This window comes from Arachis hypogaea, chromosome 3 (genome assembly GCF_003086295.3).
Source record: "Arachis hypogaea cultivar Tifrunner chromosome 3, arahy.Tifrunner.gnm2.J5K5, whole genome shotgun sequence".
Lineage (NCBI taxonomy): Eukaryota > Viridiplantae > Streptophyta > Magnoliopsida > Fabales > Fabaceae > Arachis > Arachis hypogaea.
Window position 1 is genome coordinate 9,242,722 of NC_092038.1, and position 15,694 is coordinate 9,258,415.

At 32.3% G+C, this 15,694-nt stretch overlaps 2 protein-coding genes across 3 annotated transcripts; one reads left to right on the top strand and one right to left on the bottom strand.

Moving 5' to 3' along the window:
• Nucleotides 1-360: 360 nt before the first annotated feature.
• On the top strand, nt 361-13,055 carry LOC112789346 (origin of replication complex subunit 3). Of its 2 annotated transcripts, XM_025831192.3 has the most exons (18): nt 361-575; nt 1,383-1,595; nt 1,738-1,912; nt 2,014-2,183; nt 2,280-2,410; nt 2,643-2,916; nt 3,025-3,099; nt 3,797-3,864; nt 3,950-4,040; nt 4,300-4,508; nt 5,003-5,072; nt 5,209-5,294; nt 5,892-5,981; nt 6,848-6,923; nt 7,492-7,619; nt 7,901-8,074; nt 8,866-8,988; nt 12,597-13,055. In XM_025831192.3, the coding sequence occupies exons 1-17, from the start codon at nt 495-497 to the stop codon at nt 8,969-8,971; spliced, it is 2,217 nt and encodes a 738-aa protein (XP_025686977.1). In that variant the 5' UTR covers nt 361-494; the 3' UTR covers nt 8,972-8,988; nt 12,597-13,055. The 2 variants fall into 2 exon arrangements, with proteins under 2 accessions (XP_025686977.1, XP_025686976.1); XM_025831191.3 differs by lacking the exon at nt 12,597-13,055 and having other exon boundaries at nt 8,866-9,200.
• LOC112789347 (protein PARTING DANCERS) lies at nt 12,460-15,307 on the bottom strand. The gene is made up of 8 exons (XM_025831194.3): nt 15,013-15,307; nt 13,894-14,018; nt 13,725-13,813; nt 13,528-13,623; nt 13,332-13,426; nt 13,215-13,255; nt 13,033-13,116; nt 12,460-12,794 (listed from the first exon to the last, which is right to left on the bottom strand). The coding sequence occupies exons 1-8, from the start codon at nt 15,062-15,064 to the stop codon at nt 12,645-12,647; spliced, it is 732 nt and encodes a 243-aa protein (XP_025686979.1). The 5' UTR covers nt 15,065-15,307; the 3' UTR covers nt 12,460-12,644.
• Between the last annotated feature and the right edge of the window lie 387 nt (nt 15,308-15,694).

The following is a 15,694-nucleotide window of genomic DNA, read 5'->3' on the forward strand; positions in this document are numbered from 1 at the left end:
TCGGAGAGAAGGCATAGCATAGCATCCGCAGCGAAAACGTAAACTTCAGAGTTCAGAGTAACCATTTCATTTAAATGCGAGTGTGCCCGACTGCCAGTTAAATAGGCAACCCTGAAACAAAACCCTAAACCCTAATTTTTCTTGGGAGAGACAGGGAAGTTTCAAAGCCCGAAAGTTCCAAAATCAAAGTTTTGGGCTTAGGCTGCGTATCGATTCCCAGAAATACACACACAAAAAGAGTTCAGCCCATCCAAAAATAAATATGGAATGGGCCCATATTGTTATAGGCCGAATGTGAATGAGAACGTCGATTTGTATTTCCCGCATATACTCCTCTGATTTTCCCGCCATAACAGCGCAGTGAGCCAGTGAGGTTACTCACTTCACCTGCTTTTGTTGGCTTGGCATTGGCACATTACACCCCTCTCTCTCTCTCTCTCTCTCTCTCTCTCTCTCTCTCTCTCTCAATCGAGCATATTTCACAGCTTAATCGAATGGCTCCTTCTTCTTCTCCGATTGTTACTGATTCACTGGATCCATCAACACCTACCGAAACTCTTGACAACGATCTTCAGGTTCTCTTCGCCTTTCTCCAATTTTCCACCCCTCTCTCTCTCTCTCTCTCTCTCTCTCTCTCTCTCTCTCCATTATACTAGTTTTGAATGTAGCATTGCGGTAAATACTAAATAGCTTGTGATACTCCTTAGTCCTTTCCTAAATTCTTCGTTAGTTTCCAGCTCTGATTGATGCTTAATATAATCGCACACCGATCTTGATGCTTGTGATAGGTCTTTCTTAACTTCGTTTATTTCCAGCTCCGAACGATGCTTACTATAACATACGCACCGATCTTCCAGACGAATAACGCGTGCTTTTATTTTATTTTTAAAATCTTATTGATCTTCATTCTAATTGCTTTGAATAGTTATAGGCGACTGATTATAATATATACTGTGGACATAAAATCGTTTATTTTGCAATTTAAAGTTTTAAACTAAATTTTTTTGTTTCATTTTGGAGCGTCTGTTAATGATTTGACTAATTTCAAACACACGACAAATGCGATATAAGTGATATTGCAGTAATCGCTTGATAATTTATTGGCACTTCATAACGAGTGAATAATATGTAATTTGGCCTTCAAAAGGATATTTCCGACATTGCTGTGTTCTATCAACTGCAGATGAGCAATTTCCCGTGCTTTATTTGTAATTTCCGTAAAGGCTATAGATTAATTTTCATCACAATATGCGGAGAAGATAGAAGAGAACAAATGTCATATGTAGTATTTGATTTTTGTCTTAGTTTGATTTTAGTTATACCTCCAAGCTACTACTAAAGGAGTACTGATTTTAATTCTATTTTGTGTACGTTTTTGATAGCCATTCTTTGTTCTTCACAAACCTTCATCCCGAAGAAAAGATAGATCATCAACAGGACAAGGTAAACAGCGAAAAAGAAATGAGCTGTCTTCGCCGCAGAACACAAAGAAACAGGAAGGAAGTGTGAACGAAGAATGTGACTACCATTTGTTTAAGCCGCTACAAATTGAAGCATTTAACAGTGTTTGGTCAAGAATCGAGTCCACCATTAAGGTTCTTATTTATCTTTTTCCATTTTCCTTGTGTCTTGTGGCTTGTTTTTCTCTATGCTCGAGTAGGGAGATTTTGGAGGTATTTTTAACTTTTAACTCTTTTCCCTTGAATGATCTAATATGAAAATATTGATTCCATTTAGGATGTTTTGAGAGATCTCAATTCTAGTGCGTTTAAAGACATACAACGATGGATTCTGGAGTGCTTCAATGCTGCTAGATTGCATGGAGAACCTAATATCACAGAAGCAACTCGATCCTTTCCTATTCTGAGTAATGCTACTCCTGGTCAACTGTCCACTGCATTGGTTATTACCAGTAAGTTTAGGCATTATCCTTTTTGGTAAATCCCATGAATGCTATGATTCTTGGTAACTCTGTCTAACTAAACAGATGTTCATCAAATCTATGATCGACAGGAAATATAGAATTTGTTGATGATATATTGACCTTTGAAGAGCTCGGTCATTTCTTGAAATCCCATGGATGCCATGTAGCCAAGCTTTCTTCAGTGGATTTTTCAATGAAAAACGGAATTGCTGGTTGCTTAAAAGCTTTATTGCGAGAGTTTCCACTGGGTGAAATTGATGTGGGTTTTTACCTATACGTACTAGTGCATTATTGAATTAATTTTATCTACTCGTACCTTCAATTTTACTATTTCCTTAATATTGATGTTGAGCAGTCAGCTGATATTTCAATCTTAGCATCATGGTATAGAGAACAAGACAACAACAATAAACCACTAGTGCTTATCATTAGTGATTTGGAAAGGTGTTGCGGATCTGTCTTAACGGAATTTGTCCTGATGTTGAGGTATAAGCGTCTTCTAAAAGTGTATTTCCATGTAAATTGATAATGTGATTTATGTTTGTACATCTAGTTAGATTAACGAAGCTGGCGCTTCACTTTGCATGTGTCTATTGTCGATAAACATGGGATATATACTTTGTAAAATCTTTTTTATTTAACTTTTTTTTGTATAAGGAGGAGCATTCACATGTATAATATGATATTGCCTTATGTATGCTTCCTCTTTTTCCACTAGCGAATGGGTTGTCAAGTTACCAGTCATCTTAATAATTGGAGTTGCAACGACAGTAGATGCCCTAAGAAATGCTCTGCCATCTTGTGCTCTCCAATGCTTATGTTCCTCCAAGTTTATGATTGGAACACCAGATGAGAGAATGGATACAATTGTTGAGGCTGTTCTTGTGAAACATAGCACTACATTTAATATTGGTCATAAAGTGGCACTCTTTCTAAGAAATTACTTCATCAACCAAGATGGGACATTAACATCTTTTATAAGAGCTTTGAAGGTTCACAATCCAGTTTTTTCGTTTCCTGTTATTTGTATCTCAAAGATATACCGTGATTTGGACTATGACTGTGCCTTCCACACTTAATATCTTTTGATTATATCTCAGTTAGCATGTTTGTTACATTTCTCCATGGAACCGGTCTCTCTCATACATGGGCATATGCTGGCAGAAGACCAAAAGGTCTATCTTATACTCTTCAGGTTATGTTTTTCTTGTTAAGATTAATTGATTCTTGTTTTGTTTACAATTTTTTATTTTTCTAGGAGGTAATCTTGTGAAAATTCATTTGACATTATATATCTAGTTTCTATGTTGAGTGGTTTTGCTGATCATTGTTCTCTACATCAGAAAATTAGAAATCTAGAAGATTGTGTGAAGATATAGTTCCTCAAACATTAAAGGAGTTCTAATCATGCATAAATCAAATATAACTAACTAGTGGTTAGAATTGAATCTTTTAACATTTTTAGTAATTTTCATTTTTTTTTAATTATAATAGATAAACTGAATGTAGTTTTCATCAAGAAGAATCTGCAAGTGATAATTTGATATGCACCTGTTTCCGAGACATTGCATATGTTGACCAATTAATTGTATAAAAGCTCTATAAATCTTTAAATAAAGGAGAAGTTAGCAGCTGCAAACCAATCTTGGGAAAACCGAGTGTGTACCTGAGCACATGCGTGTGTTACTTTTTGCTAAATTAGCTTCTTTGTGGATTAAATAAAATAGTAACATGAGTCACAGGAGAATCATTTCATCTTATGTTCATATGTTCTGTTGATATGAATCTTACCTAAACTGTTTGCTCACTATTGTTTAATTGTTAGCATTTTTTTATTATTATTTCAATGTTTGGTAAAAAATGGACTCTCAGGATTGGATATCTGCATTGTCACCTGAGATTTTGTTGAAATACATGGATGAATTTCCATCATATGATAGGTATTGCTCTTCACAAATTTTCTTGTTTTAATTATATTTGCTTAACGGAGATGACAAGTTCACCCTTCAACTAAAACTTATCAAGGAGTCAAATTGCTAGTCAAGCTGGAAAGAGCATTGCCCAGGGTTTGTCAGATTTGATGACAGAGAAAAAGCTATGGAGCACCGCAGTTCTTGTAAGATTCTAATAATCCATTCTTATGATAAATTCCCTTGCTTTTGAAACTTATGACTCCCCTTTTCATGGTGGAAATTCTATTTCACTTTCTATATAAGTAGGTCTATTGCATTACTAGTTAAATTCATCTGCCGATAATAAAATAGAAATATTAAGCACTCATTTTAACATGCCATGTTGAGATTTGCCTACCCTACTTCATAATAGTTAATGTGGTAAAGTTGGAGTTCATGATACTAATTTTTCTTTGTGCTCAGTGCCTATGTGAAGCTGGAAAATATAGCAAAGTGCGACTGCTGGATTTGTTTTGCGAAGTGCTCAATCCAGATTTGTACCCGCATAGAGATTCTGTTTGTCACATCAGGAATGAAAAAGATCAAGGGTTGTCTTCAACAAATGGCCACAGTCAACAATACTCTTCCGTTCAAACCGGTGGTTTGATTCGCCAAATAGTTCGCAAAGTGAGGTACATTGAAATATGATGTTTATTTTCTTTCAAGTACCGAGAAAGTTTCTTGATGCAATACTATTTGCCATTAAGATAATGTATTTTAGCAGTAAAGCAAGGTGGATATATAAGCCATGAAATCTGTTTTGTTTCTGAAGTCAAAGATGACATCTAAAGCATATAGCTGCCTCCTTATATTGTTAAACTTTACCTTGATATTACAAGTTCAATCGAATGCTGGAATCTAGTATGAAATAAAATCGAAAACCATGCCACTGTAAATTTGTATTATGAGAATGGGATACCAAATAGTGGCTCTAGCAAAACACAATTTGATCACTGAAATTGAGTTGTAATTTTCCTTATTTATTTTCTATTGAAACTATTCAAGTGGAACTTTCCATTATCCTGTTAACCAAAGCAAATCCGTTGATTCAGCAATTTCAATTTTCAAAGAGACTAATTTTTGTTTATTTCAAATATCTGTAGACTTCTGACCGAACATTATGCAGGGATCTCCCTACAGGAGCGCTTGGTCAACTAATAAAGAGGTGGGAAAAACTTACCGCAGATATTTCCGAGGTATGCTCAACTAGTCTTCACTGTGTACAACTTTCTTCTGTTTCATTCATTCTACCTATTCCTTATTGTGGTCATATTAAAAATTGATTCCTTGTGAAAGCTCATAATCGTTAAATAATGATTTGATTTCTTACAGATTCATGATAAATTGAAAACGTTTCAATCTTCAGTAAGATGTGAAGATAGAAGGAGTCCACGCAAGAGTTCCAAGGACATATCCAAGTAATATTCTAATTCTTTCTTATTTCTAGTGATTTACTTAAAACAGATCTTAGTTTAATTGTTGAGATTGTTTACTGGGCATGGGGCTTGTCACTTAAGGAAAAAATAAGCGAAGTTGGGATTTCTTGGAAAAGGAGGTTGATTCTTCATTGATTATACTGGTCTGTTTGATTGAGAACTGAGAGAGACCAATTGTCTGGGTCCTTTTGTTGGGGTCCCAAAAAGCTTGGATGCCTTCCCCACAAGATTGCACTGTTTGAACTAATGTTGGACTTAACCTAAACAAGGGAAAGCGGGCCTAGTTATAGAATAGTGAACAAATGAATATCAAATTAAAGATTCTACAAACATTTAAGTTTAAAAAATGATTAACTAACAGATATGATTGTGATGTACTTCATGCTTTGAGGGCAAAACTCACCTTCATGTAATATAGGAAAGCTTTTAGCTTGTTTCTGGTTGGATTTTGTGAGCTTGCTTTTTGTTGTGGTTGTCAAATCAAGACTCCTTGTCTGATGCCTATAACAATTCCTTATAATGATGTATGCTGGTTTCTTTGCTTTGTTTTCTTAATTGAGGCTAACTATTTTTATTCAGGAGATATGGATCGAAAGCTTCATTAGACGCCGACAATGAGTTGACAATGTTAAACTTGCAAGCTGTTGCATTTATAGATTGCTTAGTTAGGTAAGGTTTTGTATTCTGTTTCCTTTCATATTTAGATAGATTGATTGTGGTAAGCATGATGCTAGTGTTTTATAGTGAATTTGGGCTTGTTTAGAAAGATTATTTTTTTAGTGATTCTTTTTTTCTTTAAAAGTACTTTTATTTTATCAATTATATTTGGATATAACAATATAAAAATAATGTTCTATAAATTGTTGGCTCAATAAATGGGTTTGCATGCAGTCTGTGTCCCTGTCTATTTCTCCTAAGCAAATAAAACTGAAACAGGACAATAGATTGATCAGTTTTTTCTCATTATGGTCAGGGGACTATAGGTGTGAGCGCAGCTTTTCTATGATTGATATTCAAAGTTCATCATCTTAATATTTAAGATAGACTTGAAGGTTAATATGTATAACTAGTTGGTGAACTAAATAAGCACCAATACTCCAGCATTAAATTTGATTGAGATGTTGCACTATAAGCACCAGAAGTGCTGATCTCTCACCCTCTCATTTTCAGAAAACATTATTAGGTATATTATCTACTGTGTTCTTCTTTTCTATTCTTCTTTTACACACAATAGTGCCAAGTAACGTTGATAAAACTCGATCCATTCCCACCTTCAATTGATATGAATTTTGATGATATGATTTTATATGACAACAAATGCTAATTCAGTTGTACAGGTTATGAATGCATCTCTCAAGTCCTGTATTGTGCTGTGTGTAATAATTGATATCCCTGTGGTTTTGTTTCATCCTAGTGTTATACACAATAATGGACTATGTCGCAGGTCCTAAATGATGTTTATTTTTAGTGAAAATGAATAGCACTCTTTTATTGCTGGCTAAGTGTTGTCACTGATTAACCTTTTCGTGCAACAGAAATTATATGAGGCCAATCGAATGCATGCCTTTTCATGAAATTTCCTGCTTCAAGAATGTTGAGAAGCTTCAAGTGGTAAGAGATTTAGGGTTTTCCTCCTTGTCCCCTGCCCCAAATTTATAAAAAAAAAAAAAAAAACTCAGTGCATGCCTTCCATATAGAGAGGATGCAGTCGCAACTTATTGTCATGTCTAACATTAATCATAGACACTGCCAGGTCAAAAGCATACTAAATCTTCAGACAATGTGTACTTGACAAACATTTCATTTATCTTCCAAAGAGTTGATCACCAAAGCTTGACTCTGTCCATGCTCGTGATTCTTGAGCTACCATTGGTTTAGATTCCGGTGTTCAAGTCCCTGACTAAATTTCATTTTTGTTGAGGATTTTTTATGATGAGGCATGGAGCTACAGATTTCTGTTGTAACTCTTCGGAAATGGGCTTTTTGGTGCATATTTTTTTTTTCATATAAACTATGAATCACTAAATAAGATTTCATTCCCCTACACGTTATATCACTCATAGAGTTACTATAATTCAATTGCATCAACCGCGTCGCATAAAGTTAATACACCTACCGAAAGTCATGTATGATTAAGTTTGTTCCTCTACACTTTTAATTTACTTTTTGCTTATCGTAGGTTTTGATTGGAGATCCAAGAAGAAGAATTCAAGCTGATCTGTTGGATTCACATAAGATTTTAAGGTGCAGTTGCTGTAATAAAACTGGCAATGCCCTATTGCCATCAAGACAGGATTCCTCAATTCTGTAAGTCTATCTAGTGACTTATTAATTTAGTATAGCATGCCCTAGCTTGAAAATGAAGTAATCTCCCCCGATTATAAATATTCATATGCCCCAACCGAAAAAGTGAATCTTTGTTTTATATTTGACCAACCCTATTCATTATTCATATACCATGATCAGTACTTGAGGGTTGACATTTATTAACGTGTTTCACCTTACATATGATGTAATCTTGGTTGTGAACAGTAGTATGCCACAACCACAGGGGAGTTTCTAAACTGAAATTTTAGAAAATTGTACAGGTATTCCCTGGCTCAAGAGCATGGAGATCTTATCAATCTTCACGATTGGTTCCAGTCTTTTAGAACAATTCTTCACCAAACAAATAAACGGAAACCAAAGTCAAAGCAGTCACCCCAGCCAAAGAAGAGAAAAGATACAGCTGGATCTGGAGACCAAAATGAAGCATCAATCCAGTATCCTTTATGTTCCCCATTTTACATTGTTTCTTTCACATAGCAAGATATGATGCTGAGAATGCATTGGTAGGTTATCCCTACATGACAAGGGACCATTTTGCATCTCACTCAACTATGATATCTTCATATTTTTTTTCTTTTTTTCACTTTCCTCCTAATTTTTCATTAGTGGCTGGGGAACAATGTTATAAAATGAATATACTAGCTTTCTACAAGCTATTTTCTTCGATAACATCCCCGAGTTCTTCCAACATTACTTTCTTCCAAATAGAAAATTTCAGTTAGATTTGATTATCATAGTCAACCCTGATAACTAAAGCGGTAGAACTACTGAGTATCTTATTTAACCATGCCTAAAGTTAGCCTTGATTGCCGCATGTTTATTTTGCTAGTTAATGTGCTATCATATTCAATATTTCTCTAGAATTATGGGATGCATGGCTCATGCGTTTTAGATTATTGCAGTCCCGATGTGTTTTTCTCAATCAGGTCCGAAAACGTTAATCACACTGCAGAACCATAGTATGAAATCTTTTAGGGTGAATATATTTATTTGCAGCAGATTTCTCTCATGAACATGTTTAAGAGACAAATCTTAGGCTGAAAAAAACCTGTTGTAACGAGTTGCTCTTCTTTAAATGCATCTAAATTGAAGTTCAACTCTGGAATTTGATATTCGTGTTGTATTTTGTATAGGCATATTTGCTATTCCATCATTACTGCTGTAATTGCGAAGCATTTTGTTGATGTTGCCATGATGGTTTCAATCCTTAACCTTGTGTTGCCAGAGCACGCTTTTGCAGAGCAGTTACAGAAATGCAGATCACCGGGCTGCTTAGAATGCCAAGCAAGCGGCGCCCGGATTTTGTACAAAGAGTAGCATTTGGACTTTGAAGGACGTTTGATGCCCGGTAAAAATTTAGTGCAGTTAAATTTACCTAAAATTGATAATTGAGAGCTGCCAAATAAAAAATTAATCAAATTATTTAACGACTCTGCGCTTTCAATCTCACGTGAGATTCATTGCAGCTAAGTTTTCACCTTAATGCTTTTTGTCATTTCCTAATTCTCTTATTCCAGTGTAATTATAATTTTATTTTCTTAAATTATTTACTTCCTCGTACTCCGGTCAGCTCTTCGATTAATTGATGCATCTCATCTAACACAGGATTTTGAAGGTAAGGCCAAAAGGAACAACTGTGATTTTTAGGGCCGAATAATATATCTTATAAAGTAGTATGAATTTAACTAATTCAAAAATAACACTTTATCAGTAATTTTCTTATTGATTTATGGTTATATTTTTTAATCTCACTAATAAGAAACATTTTTAAAATATTTCAATTAATATGTTATATAAAAATTAGATGTAAATTAGATGTAAATATATTGAAAAAATTGAAACTTACTTTTATCTTAATACTCTCAGAATAACGTTAATTAATACTTTATTTTTAAGTATAAATATATTACTTCATGGTAGAAGTAGCATTGATACTTGTGCATGTTTCATTTTGAGATTATAGTACAGAAATCTAAAGTTGGAATAATCCCTCTCAATATGAGAATGTAAGGTCAAATGAATGAATTGTTTCGAATCCGTAGAAGAGTTTGTTTAAGTTTAATTGCCCTAAATATGGCAGAAAATTATCAAAATATTAGTGAACAAACTGTACTTTTATTTATCGACAACATCTAAGTGAACTTTTAACAAAAAATTTATAAAAAAAAGTAATTTAATATTTAGATATGCGATATAAAATATTTTTTATCAATTATATTTAAATACAATAATATAAAATTATTTATTTATTTATTATGTTAAAATATTTTTTAATATTTTTATTTTTATTATTAAAAATTTACTAAATATACTAAAAATTAGTAATATTCTAAATCAGTTCTTCAAAAATTTAGTCAAATAATTTAATTCTTAATAAATTGTAATCACCAAAACAATCCTTAATTTTATTTTTAGACAAATAATTTTTACGTTAAATTTTGATTAGAAAGGACAAATTATTCTTTGTTATTATTCAATGAAAAACATAATATCTCTAAACAGTTTGAAATTTTTTTAATACACCTCTAAATAGGGGGTGTTTAAATCCAAACTGATCCAAATTAAACCGCTCATCCAATTCGATCTAAATCGAAAATTGATTAAAACCGCACTAATTCGGATTTGATTGGATTTTATTTTTTGTAAACTGCTAGATTGGATCGGATTTCGGATCTATTTTTCATAACCGATCCAATCCAATCCAAACCATACAATGTGCTATAATATTATTATTTTATTATTATATTTACAATTATATTTATAACATGTTTAATTTGTTATACATTTTTGTATTATTCATGTATTATTATTATTTAATAAATATTTTATGTTCAAAATGTTATTTATTTATTTATTTTAACTAACCTATAATTTTATTTCTACTCTTATGTTATCGTTGATTTTTTAAGATATTGTTAAAACTTGTTACGTCATTGTTGATTATTTAAAATTTGATGTTGAGACGTGTTATATGTATTTATTTTTTTTATTTAAAAAATCGCAAATCCAAATCGATCCAAACCGTTTGTAATCGGATCGGATCGGATTTCCAAAAAAAATTTCATCCAATCCAAACCGTACCGCACATAAATTAAGTGTTCGGATCGGATGACTTTTTTCCTTAAAACAGAACCAAACCGTACTGCGAACACCCTACCTCTAAAAATAACTAATATGATATATAGACTAATTTGTCTAATAAAATAAAAATTTTAATAATGATTTAACGATTAAAATTTGTTTAAAACTAAAACAGCCAACTAAATTTTTTAAGAATTGATTTGCGAAGAAAATATTTTTCATTAAAAAAAATCTTTTATAAGTGATTTTTTTAAAAAGTTATATATTTTTATAAAATAAAAATAATTTTATATTTGAATATTTAATAATTATATTTAAGTACAATAATATAAAAATATTTTTATTTATTTATTATATTAAAAATATTTTTTAAGTAAAAATTCTTAAAAAATATATATTGTAGTTTGTAAAAAAGGATTATTTTTATTTTTATTATTAAATTTTGTCAAATACATTAAAAAATAAAAAAAATTAATATTATTATTACTAGAGATGGCAACTAATTTCTATAGAGGCAAAAACCTCTCTTCTATTTTCTGTCCCGATTTAGTAAAATGTCTCTGTTCCCACTCCATCTCAATCACGAATTTCCGTTTATTTCTCCCACAGAAGAAGCGAATACTCTCAGATATCCATAAATAATTAAATATTATTAAATTTTAAATTTTTTTAAAAAATAATTAATATAATCATAATAAAATTTTATATAATTCAACTAAATATATCAAATTAAATATAATTCAAACATAAATTTAACATAATAACATAAACATAAAATTTTTAATATATAAATTAAAATAAAATGAATTAAAATTACCTATATAACTTATATATAAGAACATTTAATTAAATTTTATTTTGTGGAATTTTGCAAATCCCCATAGAACAAATATTTAAATCCCACTTCCGTCCTCATTTATTCGTGGAGATAGGTTTCTGTCTCCGTAAAAATTTTGCAAATCCCATTAATCTTCTTGTCATAGATCATTCTCGCGGCTATTCCATTAATCTTCTCGTCATAAATCATTCTCGCGGCTATCCGCGAGTGCAGTTTTTTTATCATCCCTAAACTTTAGTTATTATACAACGTCATCAGCAACAATACAAAAGTATTTTTTTTTAACAATTTTATAACATCCAAACAAACTTTTAATATTCTTTGAAAAAATCTCCAAACTTGGACTAATCATTGTCTATATAATATGCTACTTTCATACTTGTAAGATTCTTATTGTATATTTCGTTACTTGAATTATTTTAGTATATACAAAGAAATGTAAATTGAAATAATAATAATAATGATAATAATTTATACACACAACGAATTTGTATGTGTCAATCAGGAAATCTCATTTAACAGGATTAAACTCTCAATATAATTTAGTGTTGTTAAAATAAAAATGTGTTGATCCTTCCCTTGAGAGAAACATGCATTCAATCAGCCAAATAATGGTACTCAAGTTTGATTGAAAAACATTTTGAAAGGAATTATATTCAGTTACCCAACTTATTCTGTTACTCAACTGTACGTCTTTAGGGGCGTAGATAAATAATAATAATCATCATCATCATCATCTTTTAAAAAGTTAAACGTAAAATAAGTAAATAACCGGTGAAAAAAAGGATAGTGCTATATTATTAACTTTTTCCCTACATATAAGAACATGCGATGAGAGTCATGAAAACTTATTGCAGTACAGACAACAGCACTATGATGAGATTTGAATACTGTTTAACTGGAAGGTTTCTAAGTCGTTATCTATTTTTCGGTCTAATTTGAAACTACGAATACGAGAACTATTCTAAGTGAAGCTAACCAGATAAAGGAATTAAAAGGAGATACTCACTTTATATTATTATTTTTTGTTGTTGTAGGAGAAAACAAAAGATCCCGACCTGCCGGATTCCATTGTTATTGCGCCATCAGGTGATCTTGGGAGAAGAGTAAAACTTGGGGTCCCTCAGAAACCTTGAAATCATCTCTGCCTTCTCAGCAGAAAGGTCTGTGTTCTCCAGAATTTGGTCTTTTGATGCCTTGGCAATTGCTTGGACAGAACCAATAGCTTGACTAAGCTGAATTGAGCGACCAGAATGACAAAATAACTCAAGCTATGCCTATATGCATATGCTTATCATGGTTTCATTTCATATTTAAGTCAAATATTAGGTGATATAGCTATTGTTAGAGAAAGATACTCCAGAGTTTAAACATCTATATAATCAAGAATCCTGAGCTTTAGCACTGTTAGGTTTAGGCATGAAAAATCACGAAAACTAAAATGAGAAGTTGCTTCATAATAAAATGATTTACCGCATTTGCGTCATGATTGTCAATGCCTGGAATCGAAGTAACCACTTTAAGGTAAAAATTCATTCCTTGCACCGATAGCTTCTTCTTTATAACCATAATAAAAGTTCATGCATTAAATCAATATTTAAGTTTAATTCTCAAGTCCTGGAAGCTAATTATTGTATGCACTTCGCACAACTGACCTCAGCTTTCAGTTTCTCTCCAACTTTCTGCTGCTTGTATACTGTAATTATTTTTAATATAAGAAATGTCAATTGGAACAACACATCAAAGTTGGTACACTAAGTTTCAGTTTTTACCTCCAGATGAATGAGCTATTTTTACCATCTTTTCAAACCCCATTTCTATGTCCTGAACTGGAACAAACGTAGGCTTGCCAATCACCATCTCAAATCTATTCGTAAAACATAAACATGGATCTTGCTTTCTCACTATTGAAGTTGTACATAGCAAATGATCAATCAGAACAAAATAAAAGCAACGCATGTAACTCACGTGAAGTATGACTGAATAAATGAATTCATTTGCTGTTTAGCTGGGAGTGTGATGATAACATAAAAACGTGCAAATTGTGTTCTCAATTTCTGAACTCTGCATGAGAAGATTTGAATATAACATAAGACTCGAAAAACTCTTTATGAAATAGATAACAAAGTCCCAACTAAAGACTTGAAAACCAACAGCTCAGTTACCTGCTGAAGATCAGAGACACGTTGTTGCAATCCCAGTTAGTCACAAAAACAAATGCTACAGACAAACCCCCACAATTGAAAATGAAGTCCTGCAAATAACCTTCTCAAAAGTCAGTGGAGAGTCAGTATTTGAAATAAACATTAAAAGAACATAGAATCTGTAAATTACAGGAGCAATAGGTACAAAATTAAGGCGAAAAGAATTTGCAGAGAGGAAAGTGGAGATGAAGTTGATAACATATGGATGTTGTTCCCCTTTCCATACATTTCTCATCAAACAGACTCCCCCTGTGCCTGCAATAATACATAATGGTAGCCTCATTATATAGTGTCGGATGCAATTTTCTGTGATTAAACATTTAAGCACGAAAAATAAATATAAAAACAAACATGTGATGCTATAATTGCCTGCATCGAGCTGTATACTCAGTACAGGGTTAAGACAGTGCATACTTTAGAAACTAAAACAAATAGATAATGATCGAAATTCAGAAGCATTATAATATACTTTTAATCTATGGTTGCAGATTAACAAGCAGCTCTACCAACATAAGCATTCTCTTGAAAACGCCATTACTGGTACCTAAAATATTCTCATATGCCTCAAATCAATCCATGCTATAGCTAGATTTGTTGCACCATAGTCCATAATTAATTTATGATAATTACGAATTGTTAGTTTTGTACAAGCTACTTAGGCAGTTATAAGGGAAGTTAAACTTGTCAATCTCTTATTCCCTGTGATTCTATGAATACAAACCAGTCTGATTATTCGATGAATTGTAGTGAATTAAAACCACTTCAAAAAACATTTATCGTATTCGAAGTGTGAAAACAGATCGATGAATAAAAGCAATAGATCCCTAAAACACGAAATTCAAATTGATTTTGAAATTTTCTTCTGCCGATACACATGAAGTTGTTCCTACACCGAAATCAAATCAAATCGAAAGAAGAGAAAGAGAATCGTGTGAACCTACTCTTCTCATTTCATCTTGTTATTAGTAAATCAAAGCCTCATTACTACTAATTTTACTACTGTATCAGCTAGCATTAGATCGGTTCCATATCCTCGATGTATAGGATTCGTAGTGCTAACAAACGGAATCCAAGCAAAACAAAACATGATTAATTTTCTCTCGGATCAAACATAATCGATAAGGAAAACCAAAAACTAAGAATATTAAAAAAAATGAACTAAATCGATAAGCAGAGCATTCGTGTCTGGAAACGAAATTGTGACGGTTACAGTGTTTATCAGGTGATTAAGAAAACAAAAGATCGGTACCGGATAACGTGGCATGCGATGGAGCTGAAGTAGTTGAATCACTGAGGTGCATATCCACGAAAACTGAGAACTAAGCATCAGAGAAAGAAGAAGCGATTTGTTAGATGGATCTCGAACTCGAAGCTCGTTCTCTTTCGGTATTGCAAGCACGAACAACGGAAATAGAAAATGGAACGTGATTCCCGTCTCCAGTACACAAAAATAAGTGTTTCCCGCCACCGTTTTGAACCAAATTAATAGATTTATACTTTTCCGGCCTTTAATTAAAAAAAAAAAAAAGAAAAAGAGAGAGATATTTTTTTTTTTTTGACAGAATAGTTCCTTTAGTCAGTCTTATAGAACCAGAAGTCCAGAACGGACCGGTCGTTTGGGAAAATCGAAAAACCAGTGGTCTAGTCCATTCCTTCTGAATGTTAGATCGGATTAATTTTTAAATTGGTCAACAGACTTTAACCCCGCTGAAAATCGGTCGGATCACAAGAAACCGGTGAACTGCATGGATCCGTGCACATCGCAGCTCTACCATAATAAAAAGAGTAAACTATAATTTCTATCCACTGAAAGTTTTAAACATTGACAAATTTACTCACAAAAAAAAAAAATTATCATTTGTACCCCTAAAACATGAGTTCTATATAAAAAAATTATCCAAATACTAAAAAATTATTTTAAAACTCTAAAT